The sequence below is a fragment of the Magallana gigas genome, chromosome 3 (assembly GCF_963853765.1).
Source record: "Magallana gigas chromosome 3, xbMagGiga1.1, whole genome shotgun sequence".
Classification (NCBI taxonomy): Eukaryota; Metazoa; Mollusca; class Bivalvia; order Ostreida; family Ostreidae; genus Magallana; species Magallana gigas.
The window spans coordinates 59,216,185-59,243,404 of NC_088855.1; the positions used below are offsets into that span (position 1 = coordinate 59,216,185).

At 34.3% G+C, this 27,220-nt stretch overlaps 3 protein-coding genes across 3 annotated transcripts; 2 read left to right on the forward strand and 1 right to left on the reverse strand.

Moving 5' to 3' along the window:
* Positions 1-1,856: 1,856 nt before the first annotated feature.
* LOC105333865 (trichoplein keratin filament-binding protein) lies at positions 1,857-7,596 on the forward strand. The gene is made up of 15 exons (XM_011437070.4): positions 1,857-2,000; positions 2,396-2,618; positions 2,976-3,084; positions 3,172-3,273; positions 3,506-3,562; positions 3,688-3,756; positions 4,044-4,217; positions 4,667-4,779; positions 5,016-5,082; positions 5,298-5,408; positions 5,675-5,736; positions 5,853-5,934; positions 6,172-6,357; positions 6,707-6,850; positions 7,296-7,596. Exons 2-15 carry the CDS (start codon positions 2,428-2,430, stop codon positions 7,323-7,325), a joined length of 1,497 nt encoding a protein of 498 aa, XP_011435372.3. The 5' UTR covers positions 1,857-2,000; positions 2,396-2,427; the 3' UTR covers positions 7,326-7,596.
* Positions 7,597-7,903: 307 nt separating this feature from the next.
* Positions 7,904-15,828, reverse strand: LOC105333864 (aspartate dehydrogenase domain-containing protein). The gene is made up of 8 exons (XM_066080649.1): positions 15,686-15,828; positions 14,855-14,987; positions 14,618-14,702; positions 14,296-14,439; positions 13,755-13,860; positions 8,399-8,519; positions 8,119-8,258; positions 7,904-7,983 (listed from the first exon to the last, which is right to left on the reverse strand). Exons 1-8 carry the CDS (start codon positions 15,720-15,722, stop codon positions 7,946-7,948), a joined length of 804 nt encoding a protein of 267 aa, XP_065936721.1. The 5' UTR covers positions 15,723-15,828; the 3' UTR covers positions 7,904-7,945.
* Positions 15,829-15,854: 26 nt separating this feature from the next.
* On the forward strand, positions 15,855-25,622 carry LOC136274177 (E3 ubiquitin-protein ligase TRIM71-like). Its single transcript, XM_066080648.1, has 2 exons — positions 15,855-15,971; positions 20,284-25,622. The coding sequence occupies exon 2, from the start codon at positions 20,318-20,320 to the stop codon at positions 21,989-21,991; it is 1,674 nt and encodes a 557-aa protein (XP_065936720.1). The 5' UTR covers positions 15,855-15,971; positions 20,284-20,317; the 3' UTR covers positions 21,992-25,622.
* Positions 25,623-27,220: the final 1,598 nt, after the last annotated feature.

Genomic DNA, 27,220 nt, shown 5'->3' on the forward strand with positions numbered 1-27,220 from the left:
GATTTCACTTGGGGAATAAAACTGCAGTTCTCAAAAAGATCCTTAACAATAGTTTATATATGGGATATAAACCTACATCAAACTCTGAACCTTCTTGTGAGGCCAAAGAATTGTCCTGGGGCCAAAGTCTTAACAATTATAAAAAAAATCATTGGGCTGATTAGTTTCTGAGAAGAAGATTTTTAAAGATTTACTCTATATATTCCTTTGTTAAATTTTAACCCCTTATTGTGGCCCCACCCTACCCCTGGGGATCATGATTTTCACAACTTTGAATCTACACTACCTGAGAATGCTTCCACACAAGTTTCTGCTTTCCTTGCTGATTAGTTTCTGAGAAGATTTACTCTATATATTCTTATGTAAAACTTCGACCCCCCCCCCCCCCCCCCCCATTGTGGCCCCATCCTACCGCCGGGGGTTATGATCTTCACAACTTTTAATTTACACTACCTGAGGATGCTTCCACACAAGTTTCAAATTTCCTGGCTGTATAGTATCTGAGAAGAAGATTTTTAAAGATTTACTCTATATATTCAAATGTTAAACTTTGAACCCCCACCTCAGGTGAGCTAAAAAAAACATGCACGTGCTATGATATCTTATTCTCTTTTGAGAAGTAGGCTAGCTATGCCTGTCCACTTCTCAAAAGAGAATAGTGATATCTGTAAACAATATCTCAATAATACGGAAGCGTATTAGGGTCGCAGCAGTATTTTTTATTAATTTGTTATAACAGATTAGTAATTTAATTGTTATAACAGATTAGTAATTTGTTATAACAGATTAATATCTAATATAATATTCAATATAATAATTGATAATCTGTTATAACAAATTGATAATTTGGTATAACAATTTGATAATTTGTTTTATTACATACTTAGTAATAAATACAGGTTTTTTGCACAGTCATGTGATACAGATGACATCACACAATCCGTATCGGCCTCCGGGACTGATATACAGGTTATCAGCCCTCCAGGGCTGATACGGATCAGTATCACACCCCTTGCGGAACTCCTCTGCCTTTTTTCGCTTCGGCATTTTTGCATTTTTACAGACGAATAATAAAACATTTTCAATTACAGTCGACATTTTTAAGTGCAGTTGAAAACCTCAAATGCTAGCAAATGTTTTACATGTAAAGCAGTCAACTTTTACAACCTGATGAAATTCCGTTCTGTATAGCTTCATGTTTGTTAAAACAAGAAGAACGCATATTTTTATTTATATAATACATGTACATGTCCAGACTTTTTTTTTCAAATAATATGAATAATCAATTTGTTCAAGTTGATGGGTTTTCTTTTTAAATTTATTACTAAGTATGTAATAAATATAATAATAGATACCCTTTTCCATATCACAGCTTGTATCAGCCCTCGACCAATATCAACCCTCAGGCCTTCGGCCCTTGGGCTGATATTGGAGTCTCGTGCTGATACAAGCTGTGATATGGAAAAGGGTATATGTATTATTCTCTATATAACAAATCAATAATTTGTTATAACAAATTACTTATTTGTTATAACAAATTGATAATCTGTTATAACAAATTACTAATCTGTTAAACAAATTATTAATCTGTTATAACAAATTAATAATTTGTTATAACAAATCAATAATCTGTTATATCAAATTAATAATTTGTTATAACAAATTACTAATCTGTTATAACAAATTAATAAAAAAAATATTGCTGCGGCCCTAATACGCTTTCGTACAATACTGAACTGTTATCAAACTTATCAATATCAATGTGTGGACAAATAATATATGAAATTTAGAATTGAAATTGGTCTCAAGTTCGGGAAAGTTTCAGTAAAAAGGTTCGGAAATAAGTAGACTACTTACTAATTTTATTTTTATACACACCTTGCGCATGCGCACGCTTCTCAAACATCCTGTTGACATTCGCTACAATATTTGAAAACAAGAAAGAACATGTGATATTAAGTGACAGTGAACGATATAGTGTGATCAAACAGGCTTTTATGGTGAGTATTTTATAAAATACGTGATCTGATCCTAAAATCTTAGAAAATATTTAAAAATGTTCAGGTCTGTGCTTGTTTCGATCTGCCACTTGTCCCAATTTTGGTTTTAATTGATAAATTAGACACTGTTAAAGGTCGATGTATAAATGTTACAATGTTATTCATATTGAAATTATAGGCCTTAATATCTATATAATGTTCTGTATTAAGATATGCAATGATTTGAATCACTTGATTAATAACTCATAATTTGTAAATGCTTTAGTAAATAACTTAATATGTAGACATCTTTTTAGTAAAGTTAAGACGATGATGTGTTTCAGTGTGTAAAAGACTGTTAGCAAATGCATAGATCAAATTCAGACTGCATTTTAATAGCTTTTCTTTTCTTTCAGTTTTTAATTGTTGCATTAAGACAAAACTTACAATGGCCTTGCCATCTATGCCACATTACTGGACGACTAGGAGGAATGTCTATGAACAGGCCATAGTAAAAACCAGAAACCATGATGACCATCTCCGAGAGAGGTGGAGCAACACAGCCAACTATTTTAAGAAATCCAACATTGCGGCCTGTAAACAGAGTGAATGGGAGTCAGAGAGATCACTTAGATCAAGGTATTGCTTCTATATTATAATATATATAATAGAATTTATAACAGTATATCCCCTAGGCATATAACATGTTAAAGTAATCATTGAACTGTCATGCACCATTATGGCATATGTATGCCAGCTGCTATGCATAATACAAAGATCTATCTTCTTAACATGATAAGATTGATTTTGAGTTGTATATGTTGCAAGCTGTTGTGTTGTTATTCTCAACAAATTAATAGATGAATGCTATAGAATTAAAATATAAAAAATCATGACTTTCTTCTGTGTTTATTTACTGGAGAACTACTCATGTTTGAAGTACCGTACTTCTTTTTGTAACAAAACTAAACAGTTGCAAATTCTTATATTTCATAGTATGGATGCTTATGAAAAAGGCAAAGACACAGAGAAGAAGGCCAAAAATTTAGCTCTACGCAGAGAGAGACTTGCTGCCATGTTGAGACAGGAGAGGTACAGGTTTGAGGTGAGTCCACTAACAGATATTATATATTTTAGTCTGTGCATTAGTTGATATGTAGTTCTTTTCATTGTGCTAATTTCTCTGACATAGGCTGAACTGAAGGGATACTCAGTGGATAACTATGACCGCCTAGAGGACATGAGAGACAGAGTGGACTCCCTAAAGAGTGCTCGTGAAGAAAAACGAAAACATGTAAGTTAGTCCTGATCCATACTTAAAAATCTGTAGGGCAACATATTTAGTATACATTATTATGCATTATTGACCTAAAATCTTTTCTATATAAGGACAAGTACATTCACAGTATCAAAAATGGTTTTAAAGAATTGTTATTAAAGTTTTGTCGTAACCCTATAGTTATAAATCAAACATTCAGACCTACATGTTTGGATAGATGATTAGATCATTGTTTTATGTGTTTCAGTTAGCATCAGAAAAGCTGTATGAATATTGGAGACAAAACAATCCAGATATCAGAAAGGTATTGTTAATTCCTAAGACTAGTTCTCCAGATAAAATTTTGCCAGAGAGCATTTCAATCAGCATTCTCCTTTGACTGTAGAGAGTTTTACACATATTTAAACTACAGACTTGTGTTTTTTTAAGCTTGAATCAGAACAATTAAAAGACCATGTAGTGGATAAATGGAGCTCACAAGTGGAGGAAGTTCGCGAGGTAAGAAGGCTGTCTGGGAGGGCAGGGGGAATAACTCTTGTTTGTAGGGGAGAGTAGGGTTTGGGTATAATGAATTGATGAGATATATATATATATTATACAGCAGAAAGTATTAATGGATGGATATCATCTATGTGTACTTGTATGAAGTCTGATTGATACTTGTAAACTATATTGCTCCGAGTCTAGAGTATTTTAGGATGAAAATTATTTTTAAAAACTGAATAAATGGTGATGCCTAAGCATATACAAAAAAAATCTTTTTATCGATGTTCCATTTTTTGTAGAAAGAGGAACAGGAAAGGCAAGAGAAAGAAAGATTCGAGAGAGAAATGGAGGAGGAGAGAATTGCAGCTCTAGAAGAGGAACGACGGAAGGAAGAAGAGAAGTTAGAAGATGAGAAGAGGTGGAAGGACACTCTGAAGGAACAGATGCTGGAACTCAGAGATCGGGAGGCAGAGGTAAGATAGATATGTAGATACATGTAGAACGTAGAACACCCAGTGTACATCTAACTTAAAAACACTTGGTTTATATCTTATTATAGACAGGGAGGCAGAGGTTAGATAGATATGTAGAACTTTAGAACACTCGGTGTATATCTTTTATAGACTGGGAGGCAGAGGTTAGACCTCTACAACATTCTTTGTTTATCTGTAGTAAGAGTTTAATCAACAATATTATCCATTCATCGTATTTTGGCTTTTGATTACCAGTAAAACGATTCGTTTTAACAAAGATTATTTTTTCCATCCAGTGAAATTTACTATAATTGATCCTGTCTGTTAATGTTTGCAATTGATATGGTGGTTCTCAAGGAAAACTTGTTCTTTTTAAATGCAATCTATTTGCCGAGTTACTTTCAAAGAAACATAATAAAACATTGGGTAATAAAAGTGTTGAACTTCAGGCAGAGAGATTGAAGAAGGAACAAGATGCCCTACAAAAGGAGCAGTGGAGACTAGAAGATTTAGAAGAAGAGCGTAAAAAGATGGAGTCAGCTCGTGGGCAGAGAGAAATGGGGTAAGCAGTGTTGACTGCAATAACATTTTCTCTTAGTATTGGCGTTACATTCAACAGTTTACATGCTTATTTCATTTATTCCTTTAGGAATCACTATTCAAACCCTTCATTCACTGTAATTGTTCAAATGAACATTTGAATTGAACATGCACAACCACTATTACAACTTTCATGACATTACTTAAGGCAATATAGTTGATGTTTCAAGAGTACATATGATTTTTTTTTTCCTCCAGACGAATGCTCCTGAGACAACACAAGGCTCAAATGATGAGAAGATCCCGACAAATCCAAGAGGAACTGGTAATATTAAAGTCTTACTAAAATACATTCTCACTTAAAGCTGGTGTAAAATACATAGACCAGCTATTGTTGGCAACATGAATGTTTTTAGTGAGATTAATACATGGATAGAGGTCCTGTTATAGATGTATTCACATATCGTGTAGTTAGAGAAATTATTGAACTAGAGAAGTATAACTGTAACCATGTAAGATGCATTGAGTGTTTCAATGTAGGAACAAGACAAGAAAATGTTGGAGGCTTTGATTGAGAGAGAGAAAGAGGAACGGGAAATTCTGACCACGAGGCGAGAAAATGCTCAAGCTGACGCTGAATGGATGAAGCAGGTGAGAGACAAGATGGTGATTTGTTGTATCATTGAAATTCTACTCTATAAATGGAATTGGTCATTCCAGAATTCAGACATATTTTAAATGCATTGTTACATGCATGTCAAAAAAAGTCTTACTATTTGTAACAAGTATTTTTTAGTACATGTACTAAATTTACACCGGGAATACTTCTTGTGATTGTAAGTTTCATATTTGTTTTTATCCCACTTTAATACTAGCAGACTGACTATATAAACAAATTGAATGTAATTACTTAACAGGTGATAGAAGACCAGCTCCGAGTGGAGAAGGCCAGAGAAGCTGAGCTAGACATGTTATACCAGTAAGTCCCTCCTATAGCTGCCAGGCTGGTGGCTGTCTCATGTGAATATCAGTTCATCACTGAAATTAATCTGTTAAAATTGATGTAATACTAAGTTAATGTGAATATCCTTATAGGGAAGAGGCTGCTCGAATGTGGGAGAAGAGAGATGCTGAGTGGGCGCGGGAAAGTAAAGCTCGCGAGAGACTGATGAGAGAGGTTTGTTTGTCTGTGTATGACTGATGCATTTAAATTTATCTGATAATTTGATTATATTTTTTGTCAAGATAACTTGTTTATATGATACTTTGTATTTCAGAAAGTTTTTTTTGACACTTATGAATAAGTTTTATGTTGTTTACTGAAAAATAGTACGTGTAATAAATCTAAACTAATTTTTTTGACGATTGGATTAAATGTTGTAGTCTCCCTTCACAAGGTCAGTACTATTTACAGGTATTCAAGGACAGACAAGAGCAGATTGAGGAGAAGCTAGAGGAAGTACAAAGAGAGCGAGAGGAGTCGCTACGGCAACGAGAACAGCTGATCGAGGAGATGGAGATAGCCAATCAGTTGACACAGCGTGACCTAGAGAGGGCCGAGGAACAGAAAGAGGCTCTCAAGCTTGATCTGAAGGGACAGGTGAGTCATGTTTACTCCGTCAGTGATTCTGGTTGTTTAACATCAGTTGTCATTGTGGGCTTCTTGTTGATACTTCTACAACTAATTCTCTGTACTCCAAAATCTTAATGATATTCCTTTGATATGTAATTTTTTTAATAATTTTGTGGGAAGGCCAGAGAATATAAAATATTCTCAAATCATTTTGATTATTTTTGTAATACCATCCTTGGTTATCCCCCCTGTAGATTGTTTTCCTGTACACTACATTACAGTGACACAGCCATTTGTTCTGATGATTCTCTTTATCCTGCTGTAACATGGCTCTTCATTATCATTCTGTAATAAATCGTTGGTTATCCCCATTTAGATGACGGCGCGTCAGGAGCAGCAGATGACGGCGCGACAGAGGATGAAGGAGGAGGAGGATCGCGAGCAAGAGGAGGAGCGCGAGTACGAGGACTTCCTCCAGCATGAAACGGAGAGGATGAAAGTGCGCGGCTTTGCCCCAAAGGTATAACTGTTTATGACTCTTGTTATAATGTGTCATCTTCTATTAGCATCAGGCATTTGATGATGTATAAAAAGTTCCTAATCAGAAGTAATATATGAGGTTTAGTGTAAATTTAATACCTGGTAGTAACTTAGTAAGCATGATATTAACAAAAAATAATGATTTGGTTGTTTTTTTTATTAAACTAAATATGATAATATAGTTTTTAAGATGCTCTGTATAAACTCAAATGTCAGTGTATTTAAATATGTACAAAATAAACTCAGGCAAGTTTACCTGTACTGCGACGTCCGGGAACACGTGTTGCACAGTACATACTACATGTATAGTGTACCTATTTGATGATGTACAAGTTCCCCTTTGCTAGTACACATACTTCTGTAAAAGCTTGGTCATAAAAATAAACATCTGGGTACACAATCTAATTCGTCTTTGTTTGTTACAGAATTTCGGAAGGAGAACGGCCTGGATGTAGGTCACATGACCCTTGCTGACCGGGCCAGCTCACTGCCCAACACTCACACAGAGATAAATCAGAGGCCCACTCTCAGCAAAACCCCCGACAATTGTGATATTCCGTTTACAACATGTAGATCTTTTATTGTCCAGAAATCTCATTTTGTGCAACTGTAGAGCAGACATTTTAATTATTCTCATTTGAGAATGTGCATAACTGAATATATGTAAATATCAATATTATTTACACATCATAGAGTTTTATTAAATGTTTTATCAGGAAACAAGTAGTTTTGTTCCTCTATTAAGTGATCACCACATTTTAATGAAATGATATGTAGTTTTAATATGTTAATGATACCTTCTGTGAGAAAATTAAATGAACTGCAGGTACTGTAAAACTAAGAAGTGTGTTAAGTTTGAGACATTGTTGGTTTGAAAAACTACAGTGCTCTGCAATGACTGAAAATTTGGAATCAAGAAATAAACATGACAGATCAGCAGAGTTTTTTTCATTGAAATTTTATTTCAATATAAGAGATTCCTATAAATTAATCACAGCGTTCTTTGGAATGCATGACTTTTGGTATGAAAAAGCAATGATAGAAGTCTTTCGATGTTTGATCACTTCTTTCTTCATTAACAGAGGTGAACACCGACACCTTTACCTTTTGCACCTGGAAATTAAAAGAAATTAGGCTTTTAAATATGGTCTTGACTGCATATATGTGTGTAACTCAAGTCTTTTAACCATACAAAAGAGTGATATATATCCTGTGCAATAGTGTTGGATGGAAAGTCCTTTGACCTACCCAGCATGCTGCTGAGGAAGGAAGCATATGTGGCTGTTCCGGTGACCGCCCCGACCGCTGCAGGGTTACTCCTGGTTGTCTTTACATTAAAACCATTGGGTCCCCAGACCTCTACTTCTACAATGTGCCAGTCTGTCATTCTGTGGAAATCATAGGAAAAAACACTTGCTTATTAACAATCAGTCATCATCCCAAATTTCATAGTCAAGCATTTAAACTTAAATTGAATTTGTGGTTCCATAAAAATCTGGAAATTTGACAGAACTGTCATGTAACCTACTGAGGGTCTGATACAATAGATCCCGACACTTTGTCAAATCCCAGATTGTGTGCAGCAATAGCTGCTGCTGCCATCGTGTTCACATTGTTAGGAGCCAGGGGACACAACTCTCGCACAGGTCCTTCAACAAAAAAGTACATCTCTCATAAAATTAAGCTCTGATAATAATTCTTTGTACTGATGTATGTACCCTAAACTTAGAACAGATGAATGTAAGATACAAAATGAATTAGATTTAGAGTGGTCATCTTTTTGTAAGTAATTGTTTACTTTTAATGATGTTTATTGAATTATTTACCATCATACAGAATAACTTTGGGTCAAGGTCGACACCATTATGGTCACTGAAATCTGAGCTCTCGACTTTTTGCGTGTAGTGCATCAAATATCATGAATTGAGTGTTTATAATTGTTCCATGGACTTTTAAGTGTTTTTGGAGTGTTCTTTCGAAAACGTGAGTCAATATTAGTTAGCCTTTCTTGACTTTTTCATTCTGTGAACATTGTATGTCTGTAAAGATTGACATCTACTCACGATCAGTATCAACATGCCGGAACACAAAAACGAAAACAGGTTTAGATTTGTAAGTCCAGCAAACCCAGCCAAAAAAAAGAAACCGAACGACTCCTTAGGATCTGTATCTGATGCAGACAGTGACATTTCTGTCCTCAGCAACATATTAGAGAATGCGTCAAGCAGTGAAGAAAGCTTGCGCAGGGTCACCAGTGTTATACTTGGAAATACACTTATCAAAAACGCTCTGGCGATGGAGCTTGTTCCTGAAATTGACCGAATGAGAGCTGAAATAAAAGACCTGCATCGCCAAATTGACGATCTATCTCAGTATTCCAGAAAAAATTGTCTAAAATTTTCTGGCATTGCAGAAAGCCCACACAACTCAAAAGGAGACCCAGAAAACACAGACCAATTGATCCTCAACCTATGTAATAAAGTAATCCTGAAGTCCACTGGCACCACCCTCAACCCATGGACCATCAGTAACTCACATCGCCTTGGGCCAAAGCCACGCTCCCGCAACGACCCACCGAGAGACATCATCGTAAAGTTCGTGCGGTACCGTGACCGTGCCCTCGTGTATGGCAATAAAAAAAATCTCAAGAACTACAACAACAACCCCTCTAGTGGATATAAGGTTTTCGTCAATGAGGCACTGACCAAGACTCGCGCCAAGATGTTCTCGCGTCTGCGTAAGTGCAAAAGAGATGGTCTAATTGACTCGTGTTGGACATATGAGGGAAATATTTTCGTCAAAAAAACGCAAGGTAGTCCCAAATCATTGATCCGAAGTGATGATGACGTGCTGTCTATTGAACTTCGTGGTGAACAGCGTACACAGATCCTGGAAACTTCGGAAGTGTAACCACTATTCCTTGTCAGCTGATTATCAGCTGTTTAAATCCTAATGTCAAGGCCATTCTCAAACTCTTTCGTTTCACATTGTATAGGTAAACGATACGATGTCATTTCCATTACACGCAAACATTCCTACATGCTTCTATCATTGCTATTTTGTCATGTATATATGTTCATTTTTCTTTGTTTAATTTTTTCTCCCAATTTTTCCATTCCGGAATTTGTTGCTCTTTGTTGGTACCGGTTCCTATATTTTCTGTCTTATGTATACATCCGACTACTACTTGTGTCCATGGCCATGCTGAATAATATGTTCATCATTGTTTTTGATACTTTTGATTGAAAAAAACTTAATTTATTCTAGGCCATGGACATTTATTATTACAAGGTATGTTCAGCTTTTCTTGATATGTTCTAAATACGACGCAAGCTACGGCGTTATTGTAGAATTATTATTAATTCTTGGAGGTGTTGAAAAAAACCCTGGGCCTAGCTCAGATTTGCCCAATGTTAAACTTAGTTCTATTCGTATTGCACACAACAATGTATGTAGTTTATATCCAAAAGTGGACATTGTTACTGCTGAAATGTCTAATTTTGATGTTATATGTATAAGTGAAACACATCTTGATAACTCTATTTATAGTGACTCAATTGTAATTGATGGTTTTCACCCTCCTCTTAGGAAAGACAGAAATAGACGAGGAGGAGGTGTTGCAATATACATTTCAAGTTATTTATCTTTTATTGAACGAACTGATTTATCAACCCCTGGTTTAGAAATTCTATGGGCTGAAATTAATGTTAATTGTAAAAAAATTCTTGTTGGTGTTTTGTACCGACCACCAAGTGCCCTGGCAGATTATTGGAACCTTTTTTGTTCAAATCTTGAAAAAGTAGCACAATGTGAATTACCAGTGTTTTTATTAGGAGATTTCAATGTCAATGTCTTGAGTGATCAAGGTTCTAATTTTCGACAAATGGTGCAAAGACTTGGTCTTGATAATTTAATTCATAATGTCACAAATTTTACAGTTAGTACTGGTACCTGTATTGACCTTATCCTTACCAACAACTCTAGTCTAGTTATAGATTCATTTATTCTTCCACCATTTTGCAGTACTCATTCGACAATAGGCACCGAGATCAAATTTCAATCATTCAAGCAATATGCATACAAGCGCACAGTGAGGGATTATAAATATGCTAATTACAATGCAATTAATGAAGACATTAGACAAGTTAATTGGGAGGAAGATGTCTTCCAAGGGGAAAACATTGATGACATATACAAATCTTTTTTAGATAAAACCAATGAATGCATTAATAAGCACATACCATCAAAAATTATTACAGTTCGTCCTAGAGATAAAGCATTTATGAATAATACAATTCGCAAATTAATGAGGAAAAGAAATCGTATGCATCACAAAGCTGTTAAAACTCAAAATCCTGTTCACTGGGGAAATTATAGATACCTAAGAAATAGAGTCATAGATGAAATTAGGCGTTCTAGAGATAATTACAATAAAAAACTTACAGCACAGATTGATAAAACAATACCCCCTGGCAAATGGTGGAGGATTATTAAATCTTTGACTAAACTAAATAATAGCCATAAACCACTACCCCCTCTTAAAGCAGCTGGTCAAACTCTGTTTCATCCAGTTGACAAAGCTAATGCATTTAACAAGTATTTTGCTGAAATCTCATCCTTGCCTGTAGAGCCTCAGCTCCCTGACCCTCCGTTACATGGACCTGGGCCACCGAACCATATGAACAATCTTATAATCTCTGACCAAGAGGTATTGGATCAAATTCATATTTTAAATGTAAACAAACCCTCGGGTCCAGATGGTATATCACCCCTTATCATAAAAAATATATCTTTATCTATTGTTAAACCCCTTACAAAACTATTTAACCTTTCCCTATGCTTGGGTAAACTCCCTAGCATGTGGAAAATTTCCCATATAACACCGGTATACAAAAATAAGGGTTGTGCGCAAGAAGTTAATAATTACAGACCCATATCTATTACTTCAATACTGTGCAAGATCCTTGAAAAAATTATCTTTAAACATATTCACAACTATCTCTTTGAAAATAAAATTATTTACAAATACCAGTCTGGGTTTCAACCTGGAGATTCTACAACTTACCAATTAGTTGAAATTTATAATACTATCATATCCAGTCTTGATAAAGGTAAAGATGTGAGATTTGTTTTTTGCGATATCAGTAAAGCCTTTGACAGGGTATGGCACAAAGGTGTATTATATAAATTAAAACTATATGGCATTTGCAATCAAATTACTAACTGGGTTGAGAACTATTTAGTAGAAAGGAAGCAAAAAGTCTTTTTGGATGGTTTTTCCTCATCACTCAGACATACTACCTCAGGTGTTCCCCAAGGATCTGTTCTTGGTCCATTTTTATTTTTATTATATATTAATGACATGTCTTATGATATATCAAACAATCTTCGTCTTTTTGCTGATGACACTTCTATATATGTTATTGTTGACAATGACACACATGCTGTAACAAATTCACTTGTTTCTGATCTTGACAAAATATGTAAATGGTCTGACATATGGGCAGTTGATTTTAATCCCAGTAAAACCAAAAACCTTGATTTCAGTAGAAAAAATATATCTCATCCCCCTGTGCAGTTTGGTGTCCATGGTCCATTTATACAAAAAGTTGATAGTCACATCCATCTTGGAGTAAATCTCCAATATGATGGAGGTTGGAAACAACATATTAATTCTATTCATGAAAAAGCTTGTATAAGGTTAAACCTATTGAAACTTGTTAAATATAAGCTATGTAGATGCTCTCTAAAAAAAATATATTTTTCATTTATAAGACCAGTTTTAGAATATGCTGATATAGTTTGGGATAATTGTTATGATAGAGAAGTTAAACTTCTAGAAGATATCCAAGTAACTGCTGCAAGGATTATATCAGGTCTTAGAAGTAACTCATCCAGGTCAGCTCTATATGATGAATTGGGTATTGATCTACTATCAGATAGAAGGAAGGTTCATAAACTCACATTATTTTATAAAATGGTCCATGGTCTTGCTCCCAAATATCTACAGGATTTACTTATGCCATGTACACCGCAAAATAATTACTCACTAAGACACCAAGATGATTTTAAATTTGTTATACCCCAGATAAAAACAACTGCCTTTATGAACAGCTTTCTACCTTCATCTATAAAATTATGGAATGAATTACCTCTTCACATTAGAATTTTACCAACTGAGTCTTCATTCAAAACAGCCATAAAAAACATATTCTTTAGAAAGCCAAACAAACTTTATGACTTTGGAAACAGAAAAGCAAATATTATACATTGTCAGATAAGAAATAATGCAAGCAATTTAAATGCTGACCTATTCAATCATTTTTTGTGTGAAAATTCTATTTGTGATATGTGTGGTTATGTATCTGAAAATGCTTATCATTATTTTTTTGTCTGTCCACATTATGATGCACAGAGGCAAGTTTTTATACAGTCAATAAGTAATTTACACTTAGATATCCCCATCTCTCTGGACTTATTATTATATGGGGACAGTAGTTTGCCTTATAACGAAAATGTTGCTATATTTAAGATTGTACATGATTATATATTAGCTACCAAAAGGTTTAAGTTTTAATGCATTATTCACAGTGTCACTCAAACAGCTGAATTGCTAGCTTTCTACAACTATTTTTCATATTGTACATAAATAATACCCGGTACCAAGCATTTTGATTCCACTTATTTTTTTTTATTTATTTTTTTTTTTCCTTTATTTTTCTCTACTATTGTTACATTGTACCATCAATGTTTGTCAAATTGACTGTTAAAGGAGAGGGCTCAAATAGGCAGATTGCCTGCTGCCCAATCCTATTATGTGATATTTTTTTACATAATAAAATATTGTTTAAACAACTTTTAATGATGTTTATTGAATTATTTACCATCATACAGAATAACTTTGGTGTCCTTGACTTGGTCGTTTTTGGTCTTCAGGTCCCCGTTCAGCTTGAAGCTGGTCGGATGCTTGGTCATTGTGACCTTTAGGTTCTGTAATAAACAATATCTGTTCTTATTGTAATTCATGCAGCCTGTCTCCATTTTCTTACCCATGTTCGTGTACCTACATTGTACATGAATATATCACCTTACCTCAGTACTAGTGTCATATCGAAATGTACTAAGAGGGTTTTCCTTCAAATTTACCAGTTACTTGTGAACCAGGTGCACAGTGTCGTTTAACTATGGACTTTTATCTTGACCTTGCCTCAGTGTTTACCTGTGCTTTGCCTCCATGTCTGACAAATCAATAAGACCCTGCCTTCTGTCCTATTTGTACACATACAACTACATTATCAAGTAATACACTTTTTCCCAATTAAGAGTTTCTGATCTGCACCTCTCCTTAAAACCCCTTGGCTTGAGATGACTTTGCAATAGTGATTTATCCATAAATTTAGTTTTATCTGTAAAAACATGTCTTACCTGTAAAGTTCCCCTGTCAGCCATCTTCTTGATGTCCTCTGCCCCCCAGAATGCCCCACTGGGAACATACAGACCATGCTTAATGGCAGCTGTCCTTAGACTTGTCTCCAGTTCTTGTGAACTTAGAGCTGTTGGGGAGCCAATCTGTGAAACACATGCACAATTTATGAAATACCAAAATGACATATCATTTCAATTTGCCATGATAGTGAATACAAATAAAGGCATGTTCCAGCTATACTTTAAAATTAAGAAATATCCAAGCTGTTGCCATTGATACATGTAAAACAATAAAAAATTTGTTTGATAACCGAGATTTCACCATGTAGTCTGCCTCCTGTAGGAATATGGGTCCCCACTGGCGAGTAATGTCAGGGTGGGCCACCTCAACAATAAGATCCACATTTCTAGGTCAATAACACAAACTATCTGGTAAATTGATTGGTTGAACAAGTACCGTATATATATATAGCTCAAGTTAGTTTAGAAAAATATGACACCTTGAACTTTCTTTAGCCTAATACTTAAATTTATTCAATAGTTGTAAAAAGATGCCTACCTTTCTTTAAAATCCTTCAAATCCTGTAGGACCAGATCCTTTGGGAATCCTTCTAAGGCTGCCGGAGACCTATTCCATACAAAAGCTAGCTCCAACTCTGGGTGTTCCTGGATCTTCTCAACAAGGAACTTTCCTGTTCAGAAATGGCAAGTATCAATAACATATTGTAGTAGTTGGGGCTCTATGGACCGTGGATATTGGCCTGTGTAGCTCAGTGCTACAGCACCTGACTAGAGTTGCAGGCCCTGGGGTCCCGGGTTCGATTCCCGGTCCAGCCATATATTTTCATTGTATTTATATGCTCATTCCTCCTTTCCTACAGCAGGGTGCCGTGGCCTTCCTTGTTCAGGCAATATAAATACATGTATAAGTCCTGACAAGGTGAACTTGTGTTGTGTCTTCAGGGTCAAAGACTATTTAAGGAGGGAGGAATGTAGTAGTTGGGGCTATATGGACCGTGGATATCGGCCTGGGTAGCTCAGTGGTAGAGCATCTGACTAGAGCTGCAGGGGTCCCGGTTCGATTCCTAGTCCAGCCTATCATCATATACCTAATAAATTTTGTTTATATTTATTTTATATGCTCATTCCACCTTTCCTAAGTAGTACTATAAAAAATAAACGTTGCTTCATATATTCCCAGGTATAGTCAGGTAGTGCCTGCAGATCTAAATGTAATGAGACCACGAAGAGTGGCATGATAAATCAACTATGTAGAAGTTAACATGGGATGTGTACAATTAAAATTGTGTGTATATTATACATTAACATATAAAACATTCCACCTACAAATATATACAATTCTGGGGGTCCCTGAATTTACCACGTTTACCTAGATGTCCATATCCCACCACGCCTACGCGTCTCATGATGTGCGTTCTGATGGACGTCCAGGGTAAAATAAGTAAGATTTGCGAAATTCAGTTATTTAAAACCGCATAATTAATCACACGACAAACTAGGTCACAAATGCTTTGTTTAGAGAAAATTCGAACGAGCAAAGGCAGTCGGATCACCTCGCCTTTTTCCGTCTTTTATCTTGCATGCAAAGGAAGATGTACAAGGAAATCCGATTGTTGAGGAACGGCCTTGATCATGAGAAACTGTTGACGTTTGAGGTTTGATCGTTTGTTACATAGAATATGACTGATCAGAACGATTTAAAAAATGTTGATCCTTCAAAATAACCGATCTTATAATTACTTTTTTTTAAAAGGAGGTTTATATTCTTTTTAAAATGGTAAACCGAAAACCAGCGAAGGTTTAACCATGTGTTAACGTTAAACAGGTTGGGAATAATGTGCCCAAATATTATAGTTCGTTTGGGATATACAATATCCGAAATGGATTATAACTTTGAAGTGCCAGAAATTAAAAAAATTCATTTTGCTAAAACTATGCTTTATCCACTGTAGAATCTGAGAATGGATGAAATGTAACATCTTTTTTCTGTAACCACACTATTGCAGGTTGATTCCTCAGTATATTCACAGGCACCTGAATTTTTATCAATAAAATCGCTCAATAAGCCAAATATAAAAAATAATCTACCTCCTCTAACGTTATATGTTAATAATTTAATTCTGGTTGTAACGCGGCATTTGATTGGATAGAAAAAATTAGTATAACCTGGTTTGCACATCACAAGACACGTCACAATGCACCAACGTACTAATTCACTTGACGTTACGTTTGAATTTTGAACAGATTTATATCATTTTTAAAAGTAAAACGGACTCAATTTGTACAGCAAATTCCAGAAAATTAAATTATAAGGAATGAACTCAATATCTACCCAAGTTATACTCGTATAACCTGGGTTGGAGCAATTTACGCTTTTTTATAATCCGCTTCGTGGATTATAAAGCGTAAATTGCCCCAACCCAGGTTATTTAAGAAATGAACTCAATGTCTACCCAAGTTATACTCGTATAACCTGGGTTGGGGCAATTTACGCTTTATAATCCGCGAAGCGGATTATAAAAAAGCGTAAATTGCTCCAACCCAGGTTATACGAGTATAATTTGGGTAGATATTGAGTTCATTCCTTATAATTTAATTTTCTGGAATTTGCTGTACAAATTGAGTCCGTTTTACTTTTAAAAATGATATAAATCTGTTCAAAATTCAAACGTAACGTCAAGTGAATTAGTACGTTGGTGCATTGTGACGTGTCTTGTGACGTGCAAACCAGGTTATACAAATTTAACTAAATTTTTCTATCCAATCAAATGCCGCGTTACAACCAGAATTAAATTATACGAGTATAACTTGGGTAGACATTGAGTTCATTTCTTAAATACATGTGTATTTATATAATTAGAGGAGATAGAATTTTTTTTATATTTGGCTTATTGAGCAACGCATTGTTAAAAATTCAGGTGCCTGTGGTATATCCAAAGCTTCTTGGAAATTAATTTTATTTAAAAAATAACCCAATCTATGGTGGCATATCTCTGCCCCTTGTGTGCAAGTTATTTTTCTATCAAATGTCGACATGCAAGATAAATATGTTGATATGCAAGATAGTTATGTCAACATGCAACATAACCATGTTGACATGCAAGAAAACTACAATCAAATAAGAGTTATAAAAATCTCAAATATCGCCAACATGTGACATCCAAGATGCTAGATACACTACCTACTGATGTCAACATGCAACTTATTTATGTTAACATGCAACTTTTTTATATCTACATGCAACTTATTTATGTCGACATGCATTTTAGTTATGTTAACATGCAAGATAGCCGAGTGGTTAAGGTGCAGGACTCATGACCGAAAGGTTGTGGGTTTGAATCCTGGCCGCGGCAAGTCGACGTTGTGTCCTTGGGAAAGACACTTTACTTGTATTTCCTCACTCCACCCAAGTGTAAAATGGGTACCTGGCTATAGACAGTGAAAGATATTGTCGGAATGTGAGTGTTTGAGCGCCTTAACAGCTGCCGCACTGAGAAGGCTCTGGAATGCTTTAAGGTCTGCTGGGGTAATAATTGTAAAGCGCTTTGAGAAATGTTTCGGCAATTTTAAAAGCGCTATATAAAAACTTGCAATTATAAGATAAATATGTTGACATGCAACATATTTATATCGACATGCAACTTAGTTATGTTGACATATACAACTTATAAGTTGCATTTCAACATATTCATCTCGCATGTAAACATAACGAAGTTGCATGTCAACATATTCATCTCGCATGTCAACATAAAAAAGTTGCATGTTGACGTAAATAAGTTGCATGTTGACATAAATAAGTTGTATGTCAGTATATTTATCTTGCATGTTAACATTAATAAGTTGCATGTCGACATAAAAAGATACCATCTAGTATCTTCGATGTCACAGGTGGGCGATATTTGAGATTTTTTGAGATTTTGTATAATTCTTATCTGAATCCAATTTTCTTGCATGTCAACATATTTATCTTGCATGTCGACATATTTGATAGAAAAATAACTTGCACACAAGGGGCAGAGATATATGCCACCATACCAATCAAATTAAAATTCAATTTTTTTTGCACTTCAATCTGATTAAAATCAGATCCTTGATCTGCTACTTATTTTTCTGTTGATTACTATACCAGGCCTCATGTAGCAACAATAGAGAAACAAGGAGCGGATCGATGTTATGATTTCAATCAGATTATTTGCATTTCAAATTCATATCCCATTTAGGACATTATATCCCAAACAGGTTATTATACATCTCATTTGATGGATAGTCTCAACTTGTTAAATGTTGTTATTAATTCCTTCCATGGGCATTGGAAGTAATTGTATATATAAATATGTGCATGTATACATGCACAACAATATATTCATTATAACTTCCAGTTCCCGTTTTTCCTTCAGAATCAATGATCGATGAGGAGAATTTGCATTCATGTTTATTGCAAACTTATTAGTTAGCAAGTTGTTGCAGATAAATTGATATTAATATAATATAGCCAGAAGTTTTTTTGAGGGGCTAGACAACAGTCAAATGCCACAGTGACTTAGAGTTGCACATCAGTACAGGGGTACTGGATGTTATTGTAAAGTATTATGTACAAATATGTGCAGGTATAAATTATTCATGCACAAAATTATCTATCCATCCATCCACCCATCTCTTTCTCTCTCTCTCTCTAGTATCTTTCTTTCTTTCTTACAATAACTTTCAGCGCCCATGCTTCAGTATACAACAGTCGGCATATTACAATAGTCAGCATTTTAATGACAATAGTGTTGTACATGCCTAAATAGTAGCAGGTAGTGTCAGGGGTGATACATAGTGCACTCGCCTCTGGCTTATGCATTATGTATCAAACGCTGACTACTATTTAGGCGTAGTACATGCACAGTACAACATAAGTATGTACTATTTTGACTATTAAGAATTAAGATATATATAGAAAATACTCTTTATCTCATTATATCACAAATATTTCTAATTATAAAAAGAGGCAAATGACAAGCTAGGTCCTAGCAAGCTGAGTAATTATGTTTGTCAATTGTGTTTCAGAGCAATCTTTGCTTACTGATGTTGAATTTTACACTATCTAGGTGTACCTCTTGAGAGATTTTTGATTTCATAATACTTCCAAGCACAGTCTCAAAATACTTTTTTTGCTATAATACAGACAGAAACCGCCTATTATAAGGTTTGTAAATCTAACTCTCGACAGGAATATATAGAGTCAAGAGTCTCAAGACCGCGAGAGTCGCAATTATCACCTGTAAGTAATTTCACTTTATGGGGCTGATGATGGTGTTTAAAAAAATATCAGAGGCAAGTGAAATGACAATATCAGTAGTAAAATGTCTGAGGAATGTTTTGGTATCAAATATTTGAACATCCAAATTTTTTCAGACTTAGAGTTATAAACCTACAGCAACACCCTAGCCCTCTTTATGATGCATATAATATACAGTACATATCTAATTAACTGTTCAGATAAGCTATCCTTACTGTATGTGTTTATTCACCAATTAAGGACTGTATGAAGCAAAATATAATCAATACATTATTTACCGTAACAAAGTTTAACAATGAATTAATTAATCACTGGAAAGAATTTGAGATCCACATTACTGGTACATGTTTTCTCAAACATATGCAAAAACATCAATGCAATGAAATATATTTCTATCCATGCATCATAACTAAAAAAAAACAAAAAATGTATAGGATAATACCTAAGAATTGTAATTTTGATGGCTAAATCCGATGGCTTGATCATTCATTAATGGGGCTGTATTGTATTCAGGTTACGGTCATTGGTAACTTCTTTTTGTTTACATGCTGTATTTTCGATTGAAGAAAGAAAGACAACCCTTACTTATTAAAAGAATTGGTTTTTGTTTTTAAAAATAAAAAAAGATAAACTTGTTTAACATGTCCCAAAGATTGAAATTAATGATATGTATACATGTATTTCAGAATCTTCCCTGCACCATTCGTAGAGGACTTGACCATGGACCCTCGAAGCACTGCCCAGGATGTGGTGCGTTGTGATGTGTGTGATACCCCTGTCCCCCCACTACACTGTGACTTCTGTCAGACCAATCTCTGCAAAGCTTGTGTTGGGGACCATATGTTGGATTTATCCAAAAAACACCAGGTTGTACCGTTTCAAGACCGAGGGTCTACTCCAAATTATCCCATTTGCCCAAAACATTCCCCCAAGCAATGTGAGCTTCATTGTGAACAATGTGACATTCCTATTTGTGCCCACTGTGTTTCCTCTGAAAGTCACAAAAATCATAAGTTAGTAGACATTTATACCAACTATCAAAAGAAAAGAGAAGATTTACAAAAAGATTTGCATGAACTGAAAAAATTCCTTTCTCCTAAATATCAAGAGATTGCAAAGAACATAACAGCTCAGAAAGCTGATCTGAGTAAAAACTCCCAGAAATTGACAACAGCAATTGACAAACAAGGAGAAGTCTGGCACAGAGAAATAGACACTATTATCACAAACCTGAAATCTAACGTGGAGGAAATGGACTCCAAACACCTGGCTGCCCTAAACAAACGGGAAGATGAAATCACACGCATCATATCTGAAATCACACAGACCATTGCTCATCTGAAGAAGTTACTGGACTCCAATGATGTCAGCCTTGTCTCTGAGTACAAGTCCAGGATTGCTGAATTCAGAAGATTGACTCCTAAACTCACAGTTTCTTTACCAAACTTCACCCCTCAGAAAATTAACCCAGAACAGCTTTACCAACAGTTTGGTTCCCTGTCAGCATTCTCCATTACAACAGAGGAACATGGCTACACCATGGAAACCTCAGAAGCTGGATCATCTCCTCTTAAATCACTGCTTGATGAGCCAAAGATCATCGCCACCATACAGACACAGGATAAATTCTTACACAGTGTTACTTGTCACAGTGATGAAGAAATCTGGACATGTAGTTATTATAATAATAAAAATATCATGAATCTCTACAACCTGCAGGGAGAACTAGTGAACTTTGTCCAAACCAAGTCGGGCAACAATCCATGGGGCATAGCAGTGACAAGGAGTGGGGATCTAGTTTATACTGATTACAATGATAGAACTGTGAACATAGAGAAGAATACACAGATACAGACAGTGATCCAACTACAGGGGTGGATACCTTGGAGTGTCTGTAGTACCTCCTCTGGTGACCTCCTGGTTGTCATGGAGAGTGATGATTATGAACAAACAAAAGTTGTGTGTTACTCTGGCTCCACAGAGAAACAAAGTATTCAGTACGGCGACAAAGGACAACCTCTCTATTCATCTGGTGTCTTTAAATACATCAGTGAGAACAGGAACCAAGATATCTGCGTGTCAGACAATGAAGCCTGTTCAGTAGTGGTAGTCAATCAGGCTGGAGAACTCCGGTTTACCTACACTGGTCCTCCCTCTACTTCCAAGGGATCATTTAGTCCATACGGCATCACAACAGACAGCCAGGGTCGGATCCTGACAGCAGACCGTGACAACTACGATATCCACATCCTGGATCAGGACGGACAGTTCCTCCGCTACATTGACAACTGTCATTTACAGGCTCCATTGGATTTATGTGTGGACACCAGAGACAACCTCTTTGTGACCGAGTACAACACAGGTAAAGTGAAGAAAATCCAATATTGTATGTAAACAACATATGAAGGTGAACTGTGTATACAGTGGAGTGCAGGCTTGGGGCGAATTACATTGTAAAGTAATGCATTACATTACCATTACTTCATGAATTTGGGCATTAAATTACCATTACCATTACTTGATTTTCTTGAAGTAATGCATTACCATTACCATTACATGAGTAAAGTAATGCATTACCATTACCATTACTTTGTTTTAAAAAATTAAAGCTAAATAGTTTTTGCAAATGTTTCAAATAAAAAACACTCTTTAACATATTTACAGGTTCATTTTCAGTATCAGGTTCAAATTCAATGACTTATAATTATACAAGATTCATTATGTATTTGCTCAATATATAATCATATCTTATGGCATTATGAATAACATATCACATAAAGTAAATTGATATATATTATAGACATTTGACATGGTTCAATGTCAGGTATGAAATAGAGACACAGAAGTACATGCATAACAGAAAACAAATTATGGAATAATGTTGCTGTTATTTAAGCTAAATTGGGGTATTTCCCCAGATTAAACAAATCTTTATAATTTTGGAAACTTACTTAATCAATTTATAAACAGAGGGTTTTCCCAGTAATTCTTAATATATTTTACTCGGATTTCTTTATACTGAGGACACTTTAAGACAAAAGATTGCTGTTGCACTTTATGATCATCAAAGTTTCAAAGGGTTCATCTCTTAACTGGATCCTGTTAGGTTTGAAAATCTTCCAAGCTACATGTATACTAAATAAACTTTCTACAGGAGCAGTGAACATCTTATTTGCAATCTTTATATTAGGATATATATTAAGAGCAATGATAGAAAAATTACATAAATCTTGTATTTTCTATCAGTGTAAACTGATGTACTTAATATAAGAGAGAGAGAGAGAGAGAGAGAGAGAGAATTTTCAAATGGGTTATAATATTGAAAGTGATTTTGATTTTCATCATGGATGGACAGTGCATTCATTTTGTTTTTAAAGGTGCATGTCCTTTTTTCTATTGGAACATAGCCAAGGGGAGGGGATTTGGGTGTTTAGTGGGTTTGTTCCCGTTTTGCACACATTTGAAAATAAGGTATCGAAAAAATGTGTGCGAAACGGGAATTTGACCAGGTGAGATAATTGCTTAATTGCTATAGTCTATATCACAATTCCTGTGAGGGCTATTGACAATAACATAAATAAATAAAACATGCACTCCCAATACATATTTACATCTATTTTATGTTACAATATGAATTGCATAAAAGCTCATTTACATAACAATTGACCTGCTTGTTTTTAATATAATTTCAAACATTACTACAGTAATTCAGTCATGAACAATTTCATTAATTAATTTAAACAAGAAAGATTATTGCAAAAATGTTGGATATGAAATGCTTTGTTTAACTTGCTGTCTATAAGAAGTACATATACATGTACATCTTTGACTTTGAAAAGAAAATGTATTTTTATATTCAATTAAAATTGCTTTTGCTGACATAAAGTGAGGAAATGTGTCTAGTGAAAACGCTGCGAAATATTTCTCATTTATGCTGTGGCTTGTATAATCGAAGAAAATGGACAAAGTTGATGATGGTATGATGATAAATCAGCAATTTTATATGCTTCAAAAACTGTAAAACCTATCAAATGAAGACCTAAACCTTCTTCAGATTGAAGTATATAGAATCAATATTCAGATTATTATTTTTGTTTGAATTTTTTGTGCTCCGTGTATTTTGAAAAATACCGGTTTGAAGAAAAAAACCCCAAAAAATGTACCGCAATCAAAATTATTATTTTTGTCGGAAATTTTTGTGCTTCATGGTTTTAGCTACTGATTTGAAAAATCAGAAAGTGACCTGCAATTATAAAATGTAATTTATACTAAAGCGGTTATGTCATAAGAACTACCGTCAAAGCCGCTACTTCGATGATTGAAATATTTTGTGATAAAGATCTGTTTTTCTTTTTATAATATTCTTTCTGTTAATACCAACCAACCAATTATAAACATGCATTTTACATATTTCGCAACCAAGTTGTAAAAAGAGACACGGAGTACCCCATCATCTTCACATTGTCTTGACCTGAGTGGAAATTTAGGACTAAAAATATCATTATCTTTATTTTATCAAAAGAAAAAAATGGTGATAGTTATTAGTTGTTAGACCTAAAACACAACAAAATACAATTGTATCTATATTCTTCATGTTTCATCGTAAAGGCGCTGATAAAACACAGGTAAAAATCCAGGTAAAATCTTTGACTGAAAGCAGACTATAATTGCTATCACAACACAATTCACACCTATTGTTCTATACCCAATTATCAAATGTGTGCAAAACGGGAACACACCGTTTAGTGCTTCTTATAACAATAGATTATTTTGATACTTAGATTATCCTGGGGGCATTGTGTGTTGTTGACACCTTCTTAATTGAAGTGAAAACTAATTGGAGTAAATTGTTTAAATGATTTCAAACTCTTAATAACAACACTCTTAAAAATGTTATGGACTTGTGTCGTTATATCAAGTAATAAAATGAACTTTTAAAAAATCTTTTCTTATAATACAACTAAAACATTTTTATCTGAAGAGCATTTTTATCTCAAGAATTATTCCTTTCTCCTTTAAAATAATTTTAATCAAATACAATTTCAGCTATTCATTTATTTATCACATTTTTTAAAGTGAACATGCATAAATAGGCATGCATAGTAATGCAAAGTAATGCCATGTAATGCCAGCATTACACTAGATTTTGGAAAGTAATGAATTACATTACCATTACTTGTAATGCTTATTTTGTGGCATTACACATTACTAGCATTACTTTGAAAACATGTAATGAATTGCAATGCATTACCATTACATTTAGCATTACCCCAAGCCTGGTGGAGTGTAAGTAAAACTTCATATTATTGATATGAAAAACTGTATACTTGTATGAATAAGTCTAAACAGTCTTTATATTATCTTTGAACACATCATGTTTGTAAATATTTTGATAGAACAGTTTGTTTGAATTAAAGATGCATGTATAAAAACTGTATTAACAACTATGTAAATGTATGTATATACATGAAAATACAACAGTTGAAGTAATTGTGAATATATATCACATGTATTCACAGATAATATCCACAAATGGAGGGTTTTACTTGAATCTAATTTGCAAAATGTGTAAATTATTTACATATACTGGATTCAGTTGTATAAATTAACCTTTTCTTGTCACATTTTAAATTCATTTATTTAATAAAGAATCTTCCTAATGAAACATTGTGTATTTCATCTGAATGACAGAGTGTTCAATAAATATATATTGTAAGCTTGAAGTGGTTTGTTGACAACATCAGGAGTCAAGAATTGAAAGAAATCATTGATCCTTGAAACTTTTGACAAAGTGTCCAGGTGTATTTACATCTACCGAGTCTGATTCCCTCTATTTCTTACGGAAACTTATAGTTCATCCATAGCTCTATAGAAACAGCCAGCCTGAAATCTTCAAGCCCCGTTTATCATTGGTTGAAATATACAGCGGATGAAACTGACAGGACTGAAATCGACACGCCCTGTTAATCGATTGGGTGAAACCTTCAGCGACTTAAGAAAAATCACGGACTGCACGAAATTAACACGATGATGTCAGACTCAAAGTCTCGCAGAAGACGATTTGGCTGTTTCTTTTAGTTAACGTACTTATATACATTAACAGTATTACATTTTACATTACATTTTTAGTTACTTTTCTTAATATATTAATTTTATTAATTAACCTAAAGAAAGATTATATAATATAAGCGATAAAATGCTTTCTTTAATGATTCATGCGGATTATGAAGGAAGCGATCATTGCAGAAAAAGAAGGTGTTGCAGTTCCTATGCTTATTTTCCCTAAAGGAGTTGCAGATAAAATAGAAAAATCAAAGTGACAGAATTCGATGTAAATCTTTTTTTCATGCAATGTTGTACATAAAGCAGTGTAGAATTTTATTTGGAAAGTTTGTACTAACTTATTTAAGACCATGAAATAAAGAAAATGGTTATACAAACAAATATGGCAGAATTCACGGTATATAAAAGGGGAATCCTCATCCTTGTGACAAAATGCCTCCTTGAAACAAAATTAATTTAATCTTAATGTTAAGAGTAAGACAATTTCTTGAAAACTGCCATTTCCGATTTTTGTTTAAAGAGGCATATTTTTTTTTTTGATAAGTCAGACAATTGGAAAAAATCATTAATACCTTTGAAGTCTAAAAACGAAGTATAAAATTTTCCCTCCTTATTTTATGTCTAGATAAGTCGAGTGGTAACGCAGTTAGAATAGACTTCAATCGTGTTTTATATTATTGACTGGGTTCAAATCCCGAAAAAGTTGGATTTTTTAAATAATTTAATTTCTTTTAATCGCATGGAAAGGTAATGTATAAGGAATAAGGAATCATTCTTTAAGTATTATGAGGTGATAATTTCGGTCGGGGCGTGATCAAATCCAATAAAGCCCGAAGGGCTTTATGATAGATTTGATCACGCCCCGACCGAAATTATCACCTCATAATATTCAAAGAATGATTCCTTATTACTTATATTTATATAATTTTAAACCACCTTACGATTAAATATTTAAATATAAATAAGCAAACCCGCTGGCGCCTCAATTTGGCTTTATGAGTTATACAGTACAAAATCGATACGTAGTGTTATCACATGCAGGCAAAGACATAGGAAAAAGTAAATATATAGAGATAATTTAAGAATGTCAGAATAAAGTTATTTAAACTCTTGTTAATGTAATATTTTGCATGCCTGCTTATATTTTTTCAACATTACTGTGAGAAGTCCCCGTAATAAACTTGAAATTTTTTTCTTCTGAACAAGAGATTTTAAAACAATGTACTTAGAATGCATCAATGTAAAAAGTAGATTTTCCACCCTTTTTATGAAATAAACGGGTATGCTGATTTCAAAGATACATGTACTGGTTGTTAAAAGCAAACAAAATCATTTCAGAAAGTTTGCTGATTTCAAAGATACATGTACTGGTTGTTAAAAGCAAACAAAATCATTTTAGAAAGTTTGAATCGGCGATAAAACAGTAGGTTACCGAAAATATGTACGTAAAAATTTGTACCTTTTTACTAGACTTAGCGTTTATTTAGATACTATAGAAACATAGGATGATTATAATTACAACTCTGACGGGTTTGAAGAGCCAGATTTATTCATGTATCT

What these genes read in the sequence shown, in the direction of transcription:
- LOC105333865 (XM_011437070.4), top strand. Translation starts at nt 2,428, where the DNA reads ATGGCCTTGCCATCTATGCCACATTACTGGACGACTAGGAGGAATGTC. An exon ending in GAGAGATCACTTAGATCAAG is followed by an intron (nt 2,619 to 2,975) that starts GTATTGCTTCTA and finishes TATATTTCATAG; the next exon opens with TATGGATGCTTATGAAAAAG. An exon ending in GCGAGAGACTGATGAGAGAG is followed by an intron (nt 5,935 to 6,171) that starts GTTTGTTTGTCT and finishes TACTATTTACAG; the next exon opens with GTATTCAAGGACAGACAAGA.
- LOC136274177 (XM_066080648.1), top strand. Translation starts at nt 20,318, where the DNA reads ATGGACCCTCGAAGCACTGCCCAGGATGTGGTGCGTTGTGATGTGTGT.
- LOC105333864 (XM_066080649.1), bottom strand. Translation starts at nt 15,722, where the DNA reads ATGAGACGCGTAGGCGTGGTGGGATATGGACATCTAG. An exon ending in CAAAGTTATTCTGTATGATG is followed by an intron (nt 8,520 to 13,754) that starts GTAAATAATTCA and finishes TTTTTGTTGAAG; the next exon opens with GACCTGTGCGAGAGTTGTGT. An exon ending in CTTCCTCAGCAGCATGCTGG is followed by an intron (nt 7,984 to 8,118) that starts GTAGGTCAAAGG and finishes TTTAATTTCCAG; the next exon opens with GTGCAAAAGGTAAAGGTGTC.